Source organism: Carassius auratus, chromosome 31 (genome assembly GCF_003368295.1).
Source record: "Carassius auratus strain Wakin chromosome 31, ASM336829v1, whole genome shotgun sequence".
Lineage (NCBI taxonomy): Eukaryota > Metazoa > Chordata > Actinopteri > Cypriniformes > Cyprinidae > Carassius > Carassius auratus.
In genome coordinates, this window is record NC_039273.1 from 10,125,524 (window position 1) to 10,144,243 (window position 18,720).

The 18,720-nt window shown below is 37.6% G+C and overlaps 3 protein-coding genes across 4 annotated transcripts in view; 2 read left to right on the top strand and 1 right to left on the bottom strand.

The window, feature by feature from the left end:
• Nucleotides 1-135: 135 nt before the first annotated feature.
• On the bottom strand, nucleotides 136-11,417 carry gpbp1l1 (GC-rich promoter binding protein 1-like 1). 2 transcript variants are annotated; one of them, XM_026213526.1, is made up of 12 exons: nucleotides 11,220-11,417; nucleotides 8,755-9,872; nucleotides 6,157-6,270; nucleotides 5,866-5,995; nucleotides 5,467-5,780; nucleotides 5,211-5,286; nucleotides 4,898-5,094; nucleotides 4,594-4,734; nucleotides 3,714-3,869; nucleotides 3,155-3,273; nucleotides 1,943-2,045; nucleotides 136-1,815 (listed from the first exon to the last, which is right to left on the bottom strand). In XM_026213526.1, exons 3-12 carry the CDS (start codon nucleotides 6,214-6,216, stop codon nucleotides 1,660-1,662), a joined length of 1,452 nt encoding a protein of 483 aa, XP_026069311.1. In that variant the 5' UTR covers nucleotides 6,217-6,270; nucleotides 8,755-9,872; nucleotides 11,220-11,417; the 3' UTR covers nucleotides 136-1,659. The 2 variants fall into 2 exon arrangements, with proteins under 2 accessions (XP_026069311.1, XP_026069312.1); XM_026213527.1 differs by lacking the exon at nucleotides 11,220-11,417 and adding an exon at nucleotides 10,896-10,916.
• A 1,240-nt stretch (nucleotides 11,418-12,657) lies between these two features.
• On the top strand, nucleotides 12,658-13,964 carry tmem69 (transmembrane protein 69). The gene is given in 3 exon segments (XM_026213528.1): nucleotides 12,658-13,048; nucleotides 13,230-13,561; nucleotides 13,563-13,964. Coding segments are annotated over 2 exon segments (510 nt in total). The 5' UTR covers nucleotides 12,658-13,048; nucleotides 13,230-13,411; the 3' UTR covers nucleotides 13,923-13,964.
• Nucleotides 13,965-14,894: 930 nt separating this feature from the next.
• The window catches only part of mast2 (microtubule associated serine/threonine kinase 2), a 126,914-nt gene continuing 123,088 nt past the window's right edge, over nucleotides 14,895-18,720 (top strand). Inside the window, exon 1 of the mRNA XM_026213529.1 lies at nucleotides 14,895-15,985. Coding sequence (XP_026069314.1) covers nucleotides 15,905-15,985 — 81 coding nt within the window. The 5' untranslated portion in view covers nucleotides 14,895-15,904. The remainder of the gene's footprint in view (nucleotides 15,986-18,720) is intronic.

Here is an 18,720-nt window from a genome sequence, read left to right on the forward strand (position 1 = left end):
TCAAATCTGTAAATAATGTTATCAAAATAATCTTAATCTTCCAAAACTCACAATTTTTTATTCTTATATTTTTTACAATCCACCCTGAATATCAAGGCTGCAGAAACAATGCAAAAAAGAAAAAAACTATCTGGGAATTTTTACAGCTGTACCAAAATTAAAAAAAGAAACTTAAATCTGTGATAAAGCAAATTTTTATACCCTATCAGCAAAAACAAGGTACAAAAAAAGGAGATGCACAATTTACACCAGCAGTCCCTCATGAAATAAAGAACTTCTACAGATGGATCTCTGCTTCACTGCCAGCAGCAGGGATGGAACTATAATGAACTGTTTAAAGAACAAAATAGCAGAACAAAGCGTGCAAGCCATCTTACGGAATCACTCAAAGAAAGTTCACAGTCATTACAAACCATAGACAGCTCAGATCAATTCCTGCATTGTAAACATTACATAAGCCCAATAATGTTTAATGCTTTCTATTCCATTGGGTAGATTTTATTTGGGTTCTGTGAGGGAAGATCATCAAACCTTTCTGTGTTGATTGAATACCCCATACCAATCTACATGCAATGAATGTAAAGCTATTGAAAATGATTGCCGCAGCATTATTTCTGTAAGCACGAAAATGCTTTTTAAAGAATAACTCTGAAATGTTCAGGATTTCAATATGGTTTAAATTAAGGTAAATCATAAAAAAAAAGAAAAAAAAAATACACCATATATGGGCAAGAAAAAGAACAGTCCGTTTAGGATTTTTTTAACTTCAATCTTTCCTAAACGGATCCAACCTCTTGTGAACTCAACATGTGGATGTTCGCCTGGCTTCCCAGAATGCAACATATAAAACATAGACCCTTCCATCCAAACGTTACCTTTATTCGAAAACCAGTTCCTGACAAACTCTTCCGCAAGCTAGGTTTAAAATCTAACTCTGAAACATCCTTTAAGGTTTTCTCACACGTGTTCTTGGCAGACGCATGAAATCAGGTATATTAGTATGATTCTGCAGAATGAAAATGAGCAGTTTGCTGGAACTGGAGCCAGAAATGGACTCATGTTCTAGCTGCCAGACTGCATGTGACAGTCCTTTCAGTGTTGCTTTAGTTCTTTCTTTTGCTGCAGGGATGACTGGCTTGAGTTCATTTCTATGAGGGACTGGGAGCAACGTCGCAGTCAGCGGCTCACAATGATTGTTTCGTCTTAACACTAATGCTACGAATTGTTTTTGCAGAAAGGAAAAAATATTTGAAAGAAAGGTGTCAAAGCCATTTTATAGAACATTCAGATGACGTCATATTTCACGGTAAATCACGGTTATAACTGGTGTTATTATTATGAATTAGTCTCTTTTTTTTCCCAAGCAAAAACAAAAAAGATCTGGTGGAGGGTGTGTGTGGCTTTCTTTGACATTTCTAGTTCAGGAGAAAGAACAAAATGCAGACAAGGAGAGAGGGGGGGAAATCAAACAGAAAGACACTGTCTATGAGCTGACAAGTGAGTACTTTTTTATCTCCGCCGGGGATATGACCGATGTTTCTTGTACATGAAAAGAATCGGTTCTCGCTTCTTCCATAAGTTTGAAATAAATGGGTGTGATGGAGGAGACCGATTAAGTGAAAGAGAGAGGGAAATGTGAGAGGGGTGTTTAAAGCCACATTAGGTATCATCATCATCGGAGGTCTGGCTGCTACTGCTCGTCTCAGACTCAGAGCCCTCTTCCAGGCCAGGGTTAGGGGTGTTCCTCCAGTTTAGCAGGGCCACACTACGTGGCTTCAAGAGCACACCGTTACGTCCCAGACCAATCTTCTTCATCTGAGACAGAACACAAATACAGTCAGTCTCAGAGAAAATGAACTATAAATGTCTATGATGCACTTAAATTTTAAATTCAAGGAAAAAAAAGTGAAATAGTGAAACCATATGTATACATTTCCCATACCTGTTCAGTTTTAGCTTGAAACTCTTTGAGTTCATCCTCAGTGAGGGGCTGGAAGTTGTCATCATTTTCTGGGTATTCTTGCCATCCCATTGCCTTCAGCAACCTGTGACAGATGATCCATATGTGTGAGTATGTGGACAGTGGATGTTGTCTATGTTGTTGGGTTGTGAGCGGATTGACGATGTGAGGCTCTGTTCAAAAACCTAGTGTGCTGCCTATAAATTTAGCATTACACTATAAATGTGTCCCTAAGGGACCAAATATATGGTGCCACATTATAAGATGCCATTGCATGTATCATTCAAGAGAAAATTTGAGATGCAATGTGAAAAAATAAATTAAATGTGGTGGTTGAATTAAGAGATATTTGCTTGTAAATACGTATATTTAATTACTAGTTTAGCAACATGCTATTTGGCAACTCATGAACCCAGTAGTCTTCCATATATTTGCTGCCCATGTAAAATTCACCCAAAAATGAAAATTCTGTCATAATTTACCCACCCTCATGTTTTTTCAAATCCGTATGTACTGTATTTTTCGGACTATAAGTCGCACCTGAGTATAAGTCGCATCAGTCCAAAAATACGTCACGATGAGGAAAAAAAACATATATAAGTCAAACTGGACTATAAGGGGCATTTATTTAGAACCAAGAACCAAGAGAAAACATTACTGTCTACAGCCGCGAGAGGGCGCTCTATGCTGCTCAGTGTAGGCTACAGGAGCACTGAGCAGCATCTCTGGCAGCATAGAGCGCCCTCTTGCGGCTGTAGACGGTAATGTTTTCCCTTGGTTCATTTCTCTTGGTTCATGTCAAATTACTTTTTATAAAAAAGTCGCACCTGACTATTAGTCGCAGGACCAGCCAAACTATGGAAAAAAAGTGTGACTTATAGCCTGGAAAATACAGTATTTTTTTTTCTTCTCTTGACCAGAAAATAGATTTTTAATGCTTGATTTCAGTTCCCATTGACTTTCGGAATGTTTTTGGCCATACAATACACGTAAATGGGAACCTAAACTGTTTTGAGGATCCTTTAGAACAAAACATTTTTTGTGTTTCACAGAAGAAAGTAAGTAACACTTGACATGAGTAAATGACAACCGATTTGTCATTTTTGGTTGGACGTTCACTAGAATCTGGAATTGAGCTTGTGTGTGTCTGATGGAGGAGAACGCATTGAAGTGTTTGGATTTGGTCGCTCTGACCTGTGTTCCGCCTCCAGAGAGCTGGACAAGTGCTCTGGGTCTGAGTCACTGAGAGAGTGGGAGATGCCGTTCTCATGACTCTCTCCAAACTCTTTTGGTTCTGGGGTACTTCCTTCTCCCTAAATGCAAAGAAATACCACAAATGAAGCCACGGCAAACAGACATTTAAGGTCAAGCAAATCTATTAATTACTTGCTAAACATACTGAAATCAGTTAAATAAACAATACATAATGCATCATATTCAAGCTGACAGAAACTACGAATACGAATCTTTCCATTTATTATTGCTCATGGCTGATAAACAAAACAGATGGAAAGAATTTTTATATATTACATAATTTTACTTTCTAATCCCCCCTCCTCCAGAAACATATTACGTTAATTAAAATAATTTATTGACAAGGTTGTAGGTTGGATTTGGAACTAATATAAACAGGATTTCTCCCAATCGGTTAATAAGCTCATTCTGATAATCTTAAACCGAGCCTGGAATGACAAATTAATGAACCTATTACATCAGCTAATATGCTACAGATCAGAGATGAATTCATGTGCACCTCTGTTGGAGCTCCTGGGCTGTGGCAGTCACTCACATCCCCATTTCTCTCATCCTTTAGCCCACGCAGAAACTCACTCTTACGGTCTGTGCTGCGCCGCATAAGTTTTAGCCGTGAGGGGGTGATGTCTATGGGAGGGGTAGTGCTGGAGGGCGGCTATGGAGAGAGAGAGAGAGAAGGAGAGATGGAACGATAAACCAGTTAAAAATAAGAAAATGCTGGGTAAGCAGCGGTGTTGATTACTGAAGGTCTCCTATGGATAAACATGATAACGTTTGTTTGATGAATAACAGAGAATACTGAAGCATAGAGCAGCTGTGTTGTAAACATCTTTCTTTCATTCTTCATCAGCATGTGTGTTTTGTAAATGGGAATTATATAATGATACCATGAAAGCATTTGCTCTGAAATGAAGCCAAAAACAATCAGATTTTCAGGAAATGTTGGGTGCTAGGTAATTACTGGCAAAAGATGAGAAGGAATGTAGAATGTCTGGTAAGGTAACACTTTATTTTAAGGACCAAAGCTCACTATTAACTAGCATGCAGATTAATAGCATACTGGCTTTTTATTAGTACTTATAAAGCACATATTACTGCCTTATTGTGCATGACTATATATTAAATCTCCTAATCCTAGCCCATGCCTAAACTTAACAACTACCATACTATTTATATGAAGCAAATTTGAATTGGACCTAAAAATAAAGAGTGTCAGGAGGTCTATTTAGTGCAGAAACAATGGCCATCTTGCTCATTGCATGCGTTTCTTATTTAATGGAGAAAAAAATTAAATAAAAAGATATTGTCCTAACTTTTTTAAATCATAGCCAACAACAACAACAACAAAAAAACCTGAATCCATGACTTTGTCATTTTACCTCTTTAGAAGTGCCGTGGGCAGGTGTACTGACGGGTGTCAGAGGTTTGGTCACAGAAACTGGGCTGGTGAAGGCCGAATCCCTTCCAGAGAAATGTAAACCCACTTTAGTTTCCCTTCCATTGGGTTTCCATGGGCCAGGCTATAAAAAGGAAGGCAAAGGTTTTATTTATAGATGAAAAATGACACAATTGCCCTAATACAATCAAAACAACATTAGGAAAAAAAGCTTAGTTTTCACTATAAGTGATGCCACCCAATATCCCAAACATCATGTACTATTTTCAGATCCACTGGCTTAGTACCTTGGTGGGGGCAGTGGCAGGTTTGGGGACCAGATTCTTGTAGACGCTGGGTCCAGTGATGGGGACTTTCGAACCATTGGTGGGCAGAGGGCCAGCACTGGCAAAACCAGCTGAAAATGCAGCACTGGGATCATCCTTAGACACTTTCTTAATGACCAGCATCTTAGACATAACCTGCTTAGCACTAGGGGGGTTCTCTGTAACAGAAGTTGCAAAAAAAAATCACTTACAGAACAAACCAGAAAATGTAACATGATATTTAAATTTTTATGCAGCTGAAAGGAGGTGACTCAATTAATGAAAGCAACTTTACCCCATACTCCTGCTGGAGTACCGACAGCACGAGGCTGATTGGCTGGCTTTCCAGTTGTCTCCGGGTTCAAGGAGGGCTGAAATTCACATGAAAACAGAAAGACTGAATGCAGAGTAACTATGCAGCTGGTTCATGAAAGGCATGTAAAGTATGACAGAACTAAATCTCTTCAATGACACAACCAGTCAACTCATGCCTGGGAGGGGTGTGACTCCACTATCCAAGTAAACAAACTCAAGGCGAACAAAATACTTACAAAGTCCTCATCAACAAACTTGAGCTTGTCATCGTTGCGCTCCTCATCAGAATATCGGTCCTGATATTGGCCACCTTTGCGTGGATGAAAGTTTCCATTACGCTGTCGGTGACCCCCTTGTCTGTCCCTCTCGCCTCCACCACGTTTGATATGCCGAGCATGGGGGTGGTGAGGACCTTCCTGGCCTCTCTGTACCCCATGCCAGCTGGGGGTCTCCTTCCACCCTGGTCCTCCCAATCCCCCCTGACTCCCCTTCGCAACACCAGAGTCTACAGAGTCATGCCTCAACAGAGATGGCTGCTGCCACACATCACCTGAAGAAAAAATGAACAGCTATTACATAGGGCAAGAAACAGATTAAAGCTCCATGCTAAGGAGGTTAGATGCGTGTTCCTCTACCTCCAGGTGCTCTTAGTGGGTCATTGTTGAAAAAGCCATCAGAAGAGTTGTGCCTGCGGCGGTTTAATCCCGGCCGGCTGTCTCCGCGGGGAAAGTGCTCTCCATGCTTCTCAAGGGGGGCAGCAGGGGACTAAAAAACAAGGACACAAATTAAACAGACAGCCTGAGCTTGAAAAAGCTGATTTCAGAGAAGAATGATTAGGCTCAAGAAGAATAAGAGAGGATTTTGAGTCATACATAAAATAAAATGTTTTTTTAAATCGATTCAAAGTCAACATTCCCTTACAATACCTTGGCGGGCTGAGGCGTGGAGAAGTTAAGCCAGGCAGGAACAAAGTCATGCTGCGCCATTTAGGTCCAGTGTCTTCCGTCAATGGATGGAGGCATCAAACCTCATGGCCTGAACTGACAATGCAAGCAACAAACATTTACATTTAGTCATTTAGCAGATGCTTTTATCCAAATCAACTTACAAATGAGGACAATGGAAGCAATCAAAAACAACAAGAGATCAACGATATACAAGTGCTATAATAAGTCTCAGTTAGCTTACCGGTAAACACAGTACACGTAGCAATGGCTTTTAAAATAATATAATAAATAAAACGAAAACCGCTATAATAGAAAAAGAATAGAGCAAGCTAATGTGAGATGTCTTTTTATTGTATAATAAATGAAAAGAAAACAGACAGAATACAAAAATATAAGAAAGCTAGTTAGATTTTTTTTTGAGTGCTAAAGTTAGAGGGTCAAAATAAAGATGGAAGAAATGTGTTTTAAGCCGAATTTTGAAGATGGCTAAAGAGGGCACATATTATAGGTAAATGGGTGCAGAGCCAGTGGTGGTTTTGTAGACAAACATCAATGTCTTGAATTTTATGTGAGCAGCTATTGGAAGCCAGTGCAAATTGATAAACAGAGGTGTGACATGTATTCTTTTCGGCTCAATAAAAATTAATCTTGCTGCCATGTTATGGATTAATTGTAAAGGTTTGATAGAACTGGCTGGAAGACCTGCCAAGAGAGGACTGCAATAGTCCAGCCTGGACAGAACTAGTCAAAACATCAAGTCATTATAATCTACTAATACAAGTAAGTCACATTAACGCATTGGACATTGGACTCTTGATAATGCAGGACATTTGCTAATTGCTGTGATTGTGAATGCAGGTGGCAAGTTGGTGGAAAAGTTTTGAAAAGGGTTTAGCCATCGGATAACTTCACTACCCAGCCCCTGAGCAGATGTACACATCATCATCCTTGTTATCATTCCGGATAGGAGGAGACATTCGTGTTTTTGATTAAAGATTACGAGGGCATATAAAAAATGTTTAAATAAAGACGTACATGGATGAATCATTTATAAAAAAATAAAAAAGTAATATTTGATTTAAGGTGACTTGAAAAGGTTATTTTGATTTCTACAGCACCAAATACAAAAGGAAATACATCAATTAAGGGGCCAAGCACCCAAAGGCAAAATGAGGAGCTAAGCATTGAGCATCAGACCAACTCAATTGTAAACTTACAATTAGTAATTAAAGCAAGATTAGGATGATTTGAAGCAAAATGGCTGTAAAATCATAACTTATTATATAATTTTAATGGATTAATCACTTGTCACAATGAGGTGGCACTGTTATCAAATCTTAGCCAATTTTGGTGAGAATCAGACAAAGGAGTCGACAATTAAAAATAGCAAAAAAAAAAAAAACGAAACCTTGCTACTTTTGAATTTCAGTGTTCATTTGACTCGGCATGAGCCAAGGGTTCAGATGAAAACATTTTCCTTCTGTGCCTTACGGTTCAAAAGTAATAAACCTGTGGTGGCGCTAAAGAGTTTGAGATAGAGACTACAAATTTGCTATGGTTAAATGTCGGGACTCTCCTCTATCAGTATGCCAAATTTCACAAGCGGTTCTATGGGCTTTCATAGATTCGAGAGCGGAAGAAACGGAAGAAGAAGAAGAATAAGAATGCCAATGGATAAAATCAGTGCCTACGCACATTCGGTGCTTGGCTCCTAATGACTGTTTTTAAACAGTTTTTGAATACTCCCCCATCAGACAAAGGTCAGGAAACAAAATAGTCTTGCTCTGAAACTCATGGTTTGAGACCATGTTGCTGAGTCAGGCTGATTGGGATACTCAACGAAACAGAGAAACATTTTGAAAGCACCGCAGGGCCAGTGCTTAGCCTTTTGGTGGATATCAACCCACAAATTACTTACAGTTATATCTGCATACTAAAGATGCTGCAAATTATTTTCGGAAAACCTTTCATAAAATATACCCCACAACTTGACAGATATCACTAAAAAAAAAGGTGTCCATAGAAACCACACCTGTGCCAGCCCTAGGAATGAAGGAGCTGATCCACACATTTGAACTAATCTGAAAACCACTTGAATGTGGAGGGGCAGAGTTTAACCAGACTAAATGATTGGAGAAGTGCAGCATGTTACCAGAGAAAAGTCTGTCATTTTTATACCAGAAGATCAAGTTATGACAAAGTGAGTTAAATATTATGAGGCCAAAAAAATGTTTTAAAAATTTAACACAACATAAGATGATCTATAACATGCATTTTCAATTTCCTTTTTTAAGAGAAAAGACGACACGTATTTTGTAAAGACAAGCTGGAAGTGTCTAGGTTGAGCATTAACACACACAAACAACCACCCCCCCCCCCCCACTAACTTCTGTTTTAATGTTCTTAATATGGCCTTAATATGATTGACTGTATTTACTAGACTCATTCGAACTAAATTTAAACCAATACATTCTACTTAATGACACATCTCACATTCCATTACATAAGTGATAACTCATTCAAAGTACAAAATAATCAATACCAAAGAAAGTTCCAATAAATGTTTTGGATTCTTACCCCAGAGACAAAGGCTCGATGACCCTGTCCTTGGCTGTATCTGTGTAGAGGGCCCAACCAATGCACTTTCACGGGCTTTGAAGCCTCAGGACAACCGCTACTCCTGTCACAGGCAAGCTCCAGTTTCCAGGATGGTGCAAAGAAAAGGATGGAAGTGAAACTTGTGCAGCCCAAGGTGAAACTGTAAGGTGACGGAAGAGATGCACCAAGTTGTTCTTGATCAGTGGCGTGTAGTTTTGGAAGAATAGTGGATATGTTTGATCAGTAATGCCAGAGGGACCCTCCGCGACACCTTTAGTTTACCGATGCTGACTGTGTGCATTCAGGTTGACTGGATACAAATGAAGCAAATCCAAGGGGTTCTGAAGTCAAACTTTTGGATTTTCCAGTCTCTTATTCTGGGTTCTTGTGGTAGCAGCACGTTGTGCCTGCTCTGACACTCAGAAGCTCCTTTACGAACTCATTTTGGACTGAAGACACACACAGCAACAAAAAAAAAAAACGGAGTGGGTTTGTACCACACAAAGCTGTTTTGCGCAAGTGGTGATCTTAAAATGTTCACCTCATCAAAACAGCGAAGGTGCTACGTCAGGATGAAAAGGGGAGGGGGGCTGATTTGTCACATCACAATTGATAGAAGTGCTTTTTATTATAAAGTCATCGGAATTGCTTTAGCTTTCAACAGCTCATACTTTGGATGATTCAGTGAACCAAACAATGAAAACTTGACATCTTTAATTCTCGCCCCACATGGCTGATAACATGGCTGGTGAACCAATATCACGTTAGGCTACCGAAAAAATTTAAAGTAAATATGATTTGAGCTCTAACAACACTTCCAGCCTTCCAGTTCATCAAATTCGAAACAGCTTCCACAGGTGAGTAACTTGAAGCCAAAATGCACTGATTCCTGTTGAACACAGTGCATTGGTAATCGAACGAAACCAAAACAAAAGCGTCCAGGTGCAAGCAACCTTGAACATTCAGTGTGAAACAACAGGTGTACTCCAGATTGTATTATTGCATGTTGGGAGATCCCGGTCTTTTAAAATCCTGCAGTCACAAATCCAACAGGTCGTTCCTCCTCCAGATCTTCACAATTTATCTGCAGACCAACTCTGTAAAACAACAACCAATATTTAGATCAATTTTGTGCTGGATAAATATATGCGTGTAAAAACGTGATCACTCAGCAATCAATGGCAAAATTAATTTCTTCTCAAAAATGGGTAGCTGACAAGACATCAATCAAAGACAGCTGCGTTCTGCAGGGTGACAGCTTTCGAAATTATGCTTTTCCAATCTTGAATAATTTTTATGAATGCAGTTTCTATGACCTCAAGCTGAGAGAATATATTTGAAGATATTTAAGCATAACAAATGAAGTCACAAAGCAGAACTACTTTGTCAAATTAAAGGAAAGTTAATGTGATCTGCCAGTGCAAACTATCGAAAACATCATTGCAATAACCCTTTCACAAGTTACAAGTGTGCTACTAAAATGGATATTTAACACACTCCACCTGCAATAAAATACTGAATTTTTAACTTTATTCATAAAAAATATATAAACATTATTGCCACTCATTTCACCATATTCAAAACCTGTATGTTTTCCCACATCATATACAAAGGGAGATAACATGCAGAATGACATCTTGTCTTGTTATTTGACTTTTACTGCATGGAAAAACAGTGAAAGTGAATGACTGATACTGTCAGGTCAATAACATTCTTCCAAACATGCCTTTTTTCTATTGCTCATAATAAAGTATATCATAGAGCGAGTAAATTATCACTCAAAAATGACATTTTTGTCAATTACACTTTTAACATGACTAATCATCTCTTTGTCAGCGAATTTTATATGAAATATATCCGTTTACCGCCGTGAACTGTCTAGTTACGTTACAATAAGATAAACAAGTTTTCTGTAAAATGCAAAACTGCTGAAGCATAAAGTAAAGAGGAGGAAAACTAAGAGCAAGCGTATAAGTAGCAAAAGAGTTAGCGGCAGAATATAAACTACAATCGACTTTAAAATATATTTGTGATAATTGCATAGTATTATTTAATATGCTCAGTCAAACGTTCTGGAGCATACAGGAGTTAAAAATACTAACAAACTGTAACAAACTTACTAGTCTTTCCACTTGCTGAACGCTCGCTAGCACTGCACAGTTAGCATAGAAGGCCATTCAATGTGTGCAGAAACCTTTTAGTTTATATGCTGAGTGGTTAACTGAAATGTAAACTTTTAGAGCAACGGAACTTTACGGCATTATTAGACGGATACACAAGAGTGACTTATAACGACTCGGGCTTGTGTCAAATTGTGGAAATGCGTGTTGTTTTAGCCACGGCGCGAGCTAGGCTAAGCTAGCATTCCGAGCAAAAATAAAGTGTTGTAAGATGGCTCCCTCTCGACACCAAACCACCGAATAAACATTTCGATATACACCTACCTCTTGATCCCTTGTCTATCCCAATAAGTTAGTCGAAGCAATGGTGCACCGCTTTTCAAGTCAATTTGACAGCTTGGAGGTTGTCGTATATATGATTCTGTATTTTGTTTGTGTTTTTTTAATCACACTCGTTCCGACTTCGCCAATCTAACGTTAGCTTGTTCCTGTCTACTTCTGCACAGACGAGCTAATCGATCTCAGAGCACAGCTCGCTCGCCGCGTCATAACATTCCCCCAGCTCACGAGAGGGCTTGACACGCGCAGAAGAATGTGGACTTTTAAAGTAGTTTTCACTCTCTTTGCACTACTCGTTAAATATATTGAGTTTAAATAGCCACAGAATATTATGTGAACAACATGGCAGACTATGTGCCCTCCGGTAATGCAAATTTGGCTCTGCTATCAGAAATCGAATGAAGGAATTTCACGCATTAGTAAACGTGAAGTAACGCAAAAATATCCAGATGTGTGTGTACAAACTAGACTGTACGAAAGCAGGTACACACACCCAATAGAGTTTACTAAAAAGATTTCTATGTGAACATAATGTGTGCAGACCATAGACTGTAAAAAAAGAAAAAAAAAAGAAGAAAAAAAAGAGAGATGTCTTTCATGCTGGAAGTTATGTGAAGTAATTAAAATTAACAATATAATATCAGGTCTCACAGAAACAGTAAGCTCCTCTTTTGCAAAAACACTTTGATGTATCAATCAGTAAATAATCACCCATACATAATTTGAAAAATCTATTAATTTGTAAAAAAAGAAAGAAAAAAAAAGAAAAGAAAAGATGACTCCAAAATTCGGATGCTCTCTTGAGTGACTACTTCAGAACAGGACAAGCGTATGCTTAGAGTGATCCAGAAATGTGAACCTGATGTATCAGACCTATATAAAGAAAAGTTTGCTTAAATGTAATATTAATTTCAATATATACATAAAATATAAATAAATGATTTACTTTAATTACTTATTACTTAATTCATTAATTATTTATGACATAGCTATGATCATGACCAAAACATTAGAGAGAGTTATTTACTATAATTTCCTTCATGTTACAGCTATAAAACCCAAAGACTACAAAATACCCTTAAAGTGACTTTGAAAAACCTGCTGTGTAATGCTCATGCTGTGACCGCATACTTAAAGCATGCTTCTCTTAAGGGTTTTTTTTTTCTAAAGAAGGCTGTATTGATTTTCAGTCATACCTGACCACAAATAATATTTGACGTTTACAAATTTTAATAAATTTTTAAGTATGGCTTTAGACTGCAGCTGTTTTTCTACATTACATCCCCATGATACTCCATCCTATCCATAAACGTCTACTGTATCTTTTTTTTCTTCTTTAATCAGTAATTACAGTATGCTAAATTGCATATAATTTGGTTTTAAATACATGACCCTGGACACTTCCGTAGGACTTTTATAAAAACTTTCGGGACGTTTTCATGTTATGATGTGTCTGGCTTTACATTGCCAAATGTAATGACCTTCTGCTTACCGCTGCTTACTAATAAGAGCTCCTGTTTTTTTTTTTCGACATTATGATATGACATCAAGGTATGTTTTCTTAATTTTTTTCGAATCTGTTTGTAACAGATAAGCACTGCTTGTGCTGGGTGCACAGTTAGCATGTTAGCTTTATAAAATTCAGTGTAATTTAATTCAGTTCAGCGGCTTAACTTTAAACGGATCTGATTTAGACAGCACTGCAGCGACTGTCCTCAAACGAACGGTTAAAGTTTTTTTTTAATGATTTGAATTGTAACTTAGGTAAAATGTTGACAAGTATAATCGAACTTAACATTCTTCGTAACTTTGGGGTGAGTGAAAACGTTTAACCCATCAGGTTTTTCTTGCAGTTTCTATTTTATTAGACCGTTTTCCCCCTTATAAATAACAATACTATCTGTTACCTAATGGCAATACACCCCTAACACGTGATGCATTTCCCCTTGTTTATGGGAATTCTCAATAATTGTTTTCTTTCCTCCCTAAAAACAGGGTAGACAGTGAAGTGGCCTCCTGCAGGTGTCCAGCAGCGGCCCACTCTCTCTTCAACACCCCCAAGACATGTTGCTGGTTCTGTTCTGGGAGCCCAGTCATTTCACTGGTCTGCACATAGACTGAAGAAACGTCCTCAGGATGAGAGTCCACCAAGAGAACTTGATTTGGTTTGTTATGACATGAGAGACCTGAAGAAAGCTCCAAAGCCTGCCCCCTATATCGGATTATCTGGTCTCATACCTTTTGTATCCGCTCCTCTACTTATTGCGGTCACATTATACCTTCCTAAAGTTGAATTTGCTCAAGTTGCATATGGAGCATCTATTGTTTTCTTTTGTTAGTGGGGTACGCTGGGGTTTCGCCTTGCCTGTCGGGAGTCCAGCAAAACCTGACTGGCTCAATTTAGCCAACAGTGTGGTTCCCTCTCTGACTGCTTGGACATCACTACTCTTTTGCCATGACATTACACAGTCTTCTGTGATTGTGATAATGCGGCTCAGGATAGCATTGCATTATGACCTGTCCCACCTGCCCACATATCCCATTATTATTAAAGCACTGAGGACTATCCTCACAGTTGTAGCCCTTTTCTCTTTAATGGGCACTATTGTCATTAATCAGTATTATCCTGAGAATAAATATTTCTCTGAAAATGCACATTTGAATTGTCAAGCCATTAATATTAAATAAGTTAAAAGCGTCGTCACTCATAAAGTTCTACCATATTCTTCATGTTTAAAGGTGATTCTGGTTATTTTCTCTTACTTTTTATAAAATATAAATTTAGTTTCCTGTTTATTTTTGTCTGATTATTGTCCACTCCATACAGATATTATACTACAGTAGTGAATTCAAATTCAAATGGTTTTCCCTCACTTTTAATATTAATTTACATACTGTTTCAGTTAGATTGTTTGAAGTAAAATAAAAAAATGTAGAACTCCATACTTAAAGATTGAAAGGTTTGAAATTAAAATCTGTATTGTATTTAACAAGTAAACTTTCAGTTCTCAAAGTTTCTCTGATTATTTCTCTTTGTTGTCTTGATCTCTTTAAAAATAAAAAACATAAATTCTGTGTAATATCTTGAATATGCTTCTGAGAGTTTTCATTTTTAATGCTTTTGCTTTTTATGCTACATAACTTGATGGCAATTAATACATTTTACGAAACTACACTTTAAAGTAATATCCACCAAAATGTATAGACTATTTTGCTACATGCTATTCCAAATGTATTGTATCCTTCATGCTATTTTTTTCATGCTATGCCCTCCTACATAACTTTTCTGACATAAACCAAAAACATATATATTTTATGGCTTAAAAAATTGATGCTTAATCTGTTCAACAATTCAGAATTCAGTGATCCCTACATTAACTTGCAAATCCTTCCTCGTCATCTCATTTCACAACCACATTCAATAACAAAGATGAAGAATTTGTCAGTGGGTATCATTAAATTAAAAAAGAAATAATGAGAATTAAAGAATGAAGACCTTTTGATTTACTGAGCCTTCTTTTGTTCTCAGTATATCTCAGTTCATTTGTTTATCTTGTACTGTTCCATCGTTCAACCTACAATGATTGTGCAGAAGGAAAATACAGTAATTGTTGTAAACATTACTTTCGTCTGCAGATGGCAGCAAAGGCAAAGTTCAACCAAAACGGCTCTTTTTAATTGCCCCTTCTAACCATTGGAGGAAACAACGTTTCCAGAACAGCCCTCCAGTGAATATGCAAGACATACCGACTTTGCTCATACAGACTGAACTCACAGCACATTAGGCTCGTACCAACGGTCATTCTCTTGATCCAATCTTAAGGAAATTAGTTAGATTTCCTCCCAAAAGAAAACCAACGACATGGACCGGCTCTGATTAGTAGTTATTTTCGCCACCGAGAGGTTTCCCTCACCGGCCGGGTTGACGTTTGAAGAAGAGTGAGATTGGAGGAGAAAAGCGGAGCTTTGCCCCCGCATGATGATCTGTGTCAAAGCACAGCTCGCGTTTGCGTTTGAGACCTGACTCACGAGACATGATGGACAGTTGAGCTCGCGCTGTGTTGTGACGCCGCGGCGAAGTATCTCGTCAGTCAGGCGGTTGACTGGATGAAGAAAATCGCGTTTTTGATTTTGTTATGGCTCAGAAAACTCCGCAAAGCTAAAGTATTAGTTTACAGAGAAGAGAAAATCCGCTGTCTGACTTGAAACTGCGGCAAACACGTTGGAAACACCGCGCTATTCAGCGTAATGGTGACCTGTCCTTATAATCTCACATTGACAGTTAAGAGCCCGGCGAGTATTTTACACATTGTACTTTGCGGATGTTGTCAAACTTTATCAGCAAACAGCTAGCGAGCTAGCGAGTTCCGCCGGTTGATTTGCCGCGCTAAAACCACACAGTTCGTGTAAAACTAAAGTCAAAACAGACTGATAACTGACGGGCTGTCATGGTAACTCGAGTTGTAACTTAAGTTCGAGAGAACAACACAAAAGCCACAGTGTCGAACCACAAATGATTCTGCCTGTGTGCTTGTTTAACGAAGTTGAGGAGAGGGTTGATCACCATGTATCAGAGCAAAGCTTGTTTCACCATCTAAATGCACTGACCACCGGATTCTAAAACCGATATATTACTGTTGTAGAGTATAACTCAACCCCCATCTATCAGAATGAAGAGGACTGAGAGCAAAAACAATAGGAAACTCTGCACCTCTGAGCAGCAGGAGAGCAGCACTGAAGGAAAAGACGAGGTGAGTGGTCTTTCACTGGAAAGTTGATCCGTTTTAACACTGATACTTTGCATGTTTATATTAATATGCAAGGTAAACATCACACAATATAAATACAGAACTTGATACTGCAGAACTTTCGCAGTGCATGGATGCAGCCCATGTATAATAAATCAGTGCTTATAGATCAAGCACATTATGACATTGAGCATTTCTTCTTATCAAATGATAATGTGAAGGCAGAGTCATCTAAAGCAATAAGGCTTTTTTTTTTTTTTTTTGCTTGTTTGTGTTTAGTACTCCCTACGTTCTTTATTTTGATCACATTTTGTAAGACTGGTTTGTTTTATTTGCAATAATAATCCAGACTGAAAAAAAAATACACACCCCAGGACATCAAGAGTGCACACAGGGTTTTGTGTGTGTTTGTATTGGGTATTATTAGCTTTGTTCATGTGGGGGAAAAAAAAACCTTGTGGTACTTTGGCACGTTTTTGTCACCCCAGTCAAATTGAAATAACTTGAGGAAGTCAACTTAACTTTCTTGTGACTGTTATGATTCAGTTAATGTTATTCAGTTTTATTAAATTGATGAGATAGATCATCAAGTGGTGCTGTTCAGGTGAGTGATCAGGTTTCTTTCTAACCTGACCCAGTTGGCAGGCTGACTCAGACTGCAGAGTCTTTTTCTTTTCTTATTATTTTTCTGCAATTTCTGTAAAAGTAAAATACTTTTTTTTTTTTTTTTTTTTTTTAAACAAGCAGTGTTGCATGACTTTTTGTTTAAAAGTGCGAGTGGTTTAGGCTGTAACTTTCAAGACATGATGTATATAGTAAACATGTGTATATGTATTTTCTTTAATAATAAAAAATAATTTAATATATATATATATATATATATATATATATATATATATATATATATATATATATATATATATATATATATATTTATTATTATTATTATTATTTTTTTTTTTTTGGGCAATTATGTCATAGAATAACCATTTTTGGTTTCCACAGATGGCTTGGATTGGTGCAAAAAAGCAGTTATATAAGCAACTCCCAACCCAAATCAGCTTTTCATCCTTGAATTTACTTACATACTTATTTTTGATCATTTGAGAGATTAACTAACATACCATAACCAGTTAGATAATGGAAAATGGGTTACAACATGTTGTTGATGTTACTGAAGACTAATTCCCTTTTTGCATGTAAGCTTAACACTTTCACTGAAATGAGGGGCAAAAAAAAGCTAGCTTGTACTGTGACCCTTTTTACATTGTTGTTGACAGCTTTCTGTCTACTTGCTGTCGCATCAGCATAAATAGAGGATGTGCCAGATATGTCCACCAATTAGTTCAGTGTTTTTAAGCAGTCTGCTTATCATTTGAAGTTATACATACTGCCCTCAGATGACATAGCAGGGCTCTAGACTTCAACCATTTTTTCTGCCGGTGCAACAAAGTTTTATAAGCTATTGAACTGGCGTGACCACCGGGTTGCCCAACTCATATGCGCTGCCATTTCTGTTGCATATGAGAAACATCAAACGGCAAACTAAATAGAAGCATGAAGAAACAGCGGTATTCATTTGAGCTGGTCAGCGTGACTGGTTATCAGCTCTCACCAACAATTGAGCACAGAGCAGGCAAACCAGCCCGAGCAGCTTTACTCGGGGTGTCGGGAACCAGTGTAATTCCGTGAAACCCTACAGCACGGCACTGCGAGATGCAGTGAGAAGTGTTTGAATTCACCTCAGAATGAAAAAGATTGCTGGAAGATCTAGTGAGAAGTATTCAAATTTTGCACGGAATTTGGTTGTAAACCAATCAAACAGCGCTGATGTAGAAAACCACAAGTAGTAATGATAACTATACCATGGTGTTGTGGCAGAACGAGTCAAATGTTATTACATTTTTCATTTCAGGGTTTGTACAACCTTTTAAGGAAAGAAATTTAAGCACTTTTCAATGACTTTCAAGTATTTCACACAAATTTTTCCAGCACTTAATTTTTCCACGCTCTAAAAATGATCAAATTTAAATGTTGTTTTTAATGGGATGACCAAAATATACTGTGTGGTAAACACAGGGCTAGGAATCGATCCAGATGTCTCTATTCGATTCTTGTTTTACATTTTTTATTTCATTCAGTGAATATAGTTTTTAATACAAATGCTATGTGTACCGTAAACATCAGTTTACAAATCATGAATTTATAAAAATAAATTAAGAGCCACATGGCTTTAAACCCTTTTTTTGTATAGGGTCCTTTTTTAAACAATAATAGGGACATATAAAACATTCTTAACATTTTTTTCTGGTAAACAGATGAAGGCATAAAACGATTTAACTGATCCTAATAAAATGGAAAACCCTTTTATTTTTTGGCAAACAAAGTGCTGCACAACAGAGGTTTACTGTTAAAATTAAAAAGATAAAAAATGTGATTATTCCTTTTAAAAATAAAGATTTATTCATATTTATTATTATTATTATTATTATTATTAGTAGTAGTAGTATAGCATTGTTGTTACAATGAGTCTTAAGACTGCTAAATAGTAATATATTTTGACAGTTTCTTCACATGAAACTAAACCTATTTTGACGGGTTGCCGTGAGGAACTTGCAGCCGCTGCGTATGTGATATGGCGGTAGTTTCGTCAAATTAAACAATAAAATGATAATGAAGTGACTCCCAGAGAAGCTGGAGATTTTGTGTATTCATATAATCATAGTGAGATGACAGAG

What these genes read in the sequence shown, in the direction of transcription:
- gpbp1l1 (XM_026213526.1), bottom strand. Translation starts at nt 6,216, where the DNA reads ATGGCGCAGCATGACTTTGTTCCTGCCTGGCTTAACTTCTCCACGCCT. An exon ending in AGTTTGTTGATGAGGACTTT is followed by an intron (nt 5,287 to 5,466) that starts GTAAGTATTTTG and finishes TGTGAATTTCAG; the next exon opens with CCCTCCTTGAACCCGGAGAC. An exon ending in TACTCCAGCAGGAGTATGGG is followed by an intron (nt 5,095 to 5,210) that starts GTAAAGTTGCTT and finishes CTTCTGTTACAG; the next exon opens with AGAACCCCCCTAGTGCTAAG.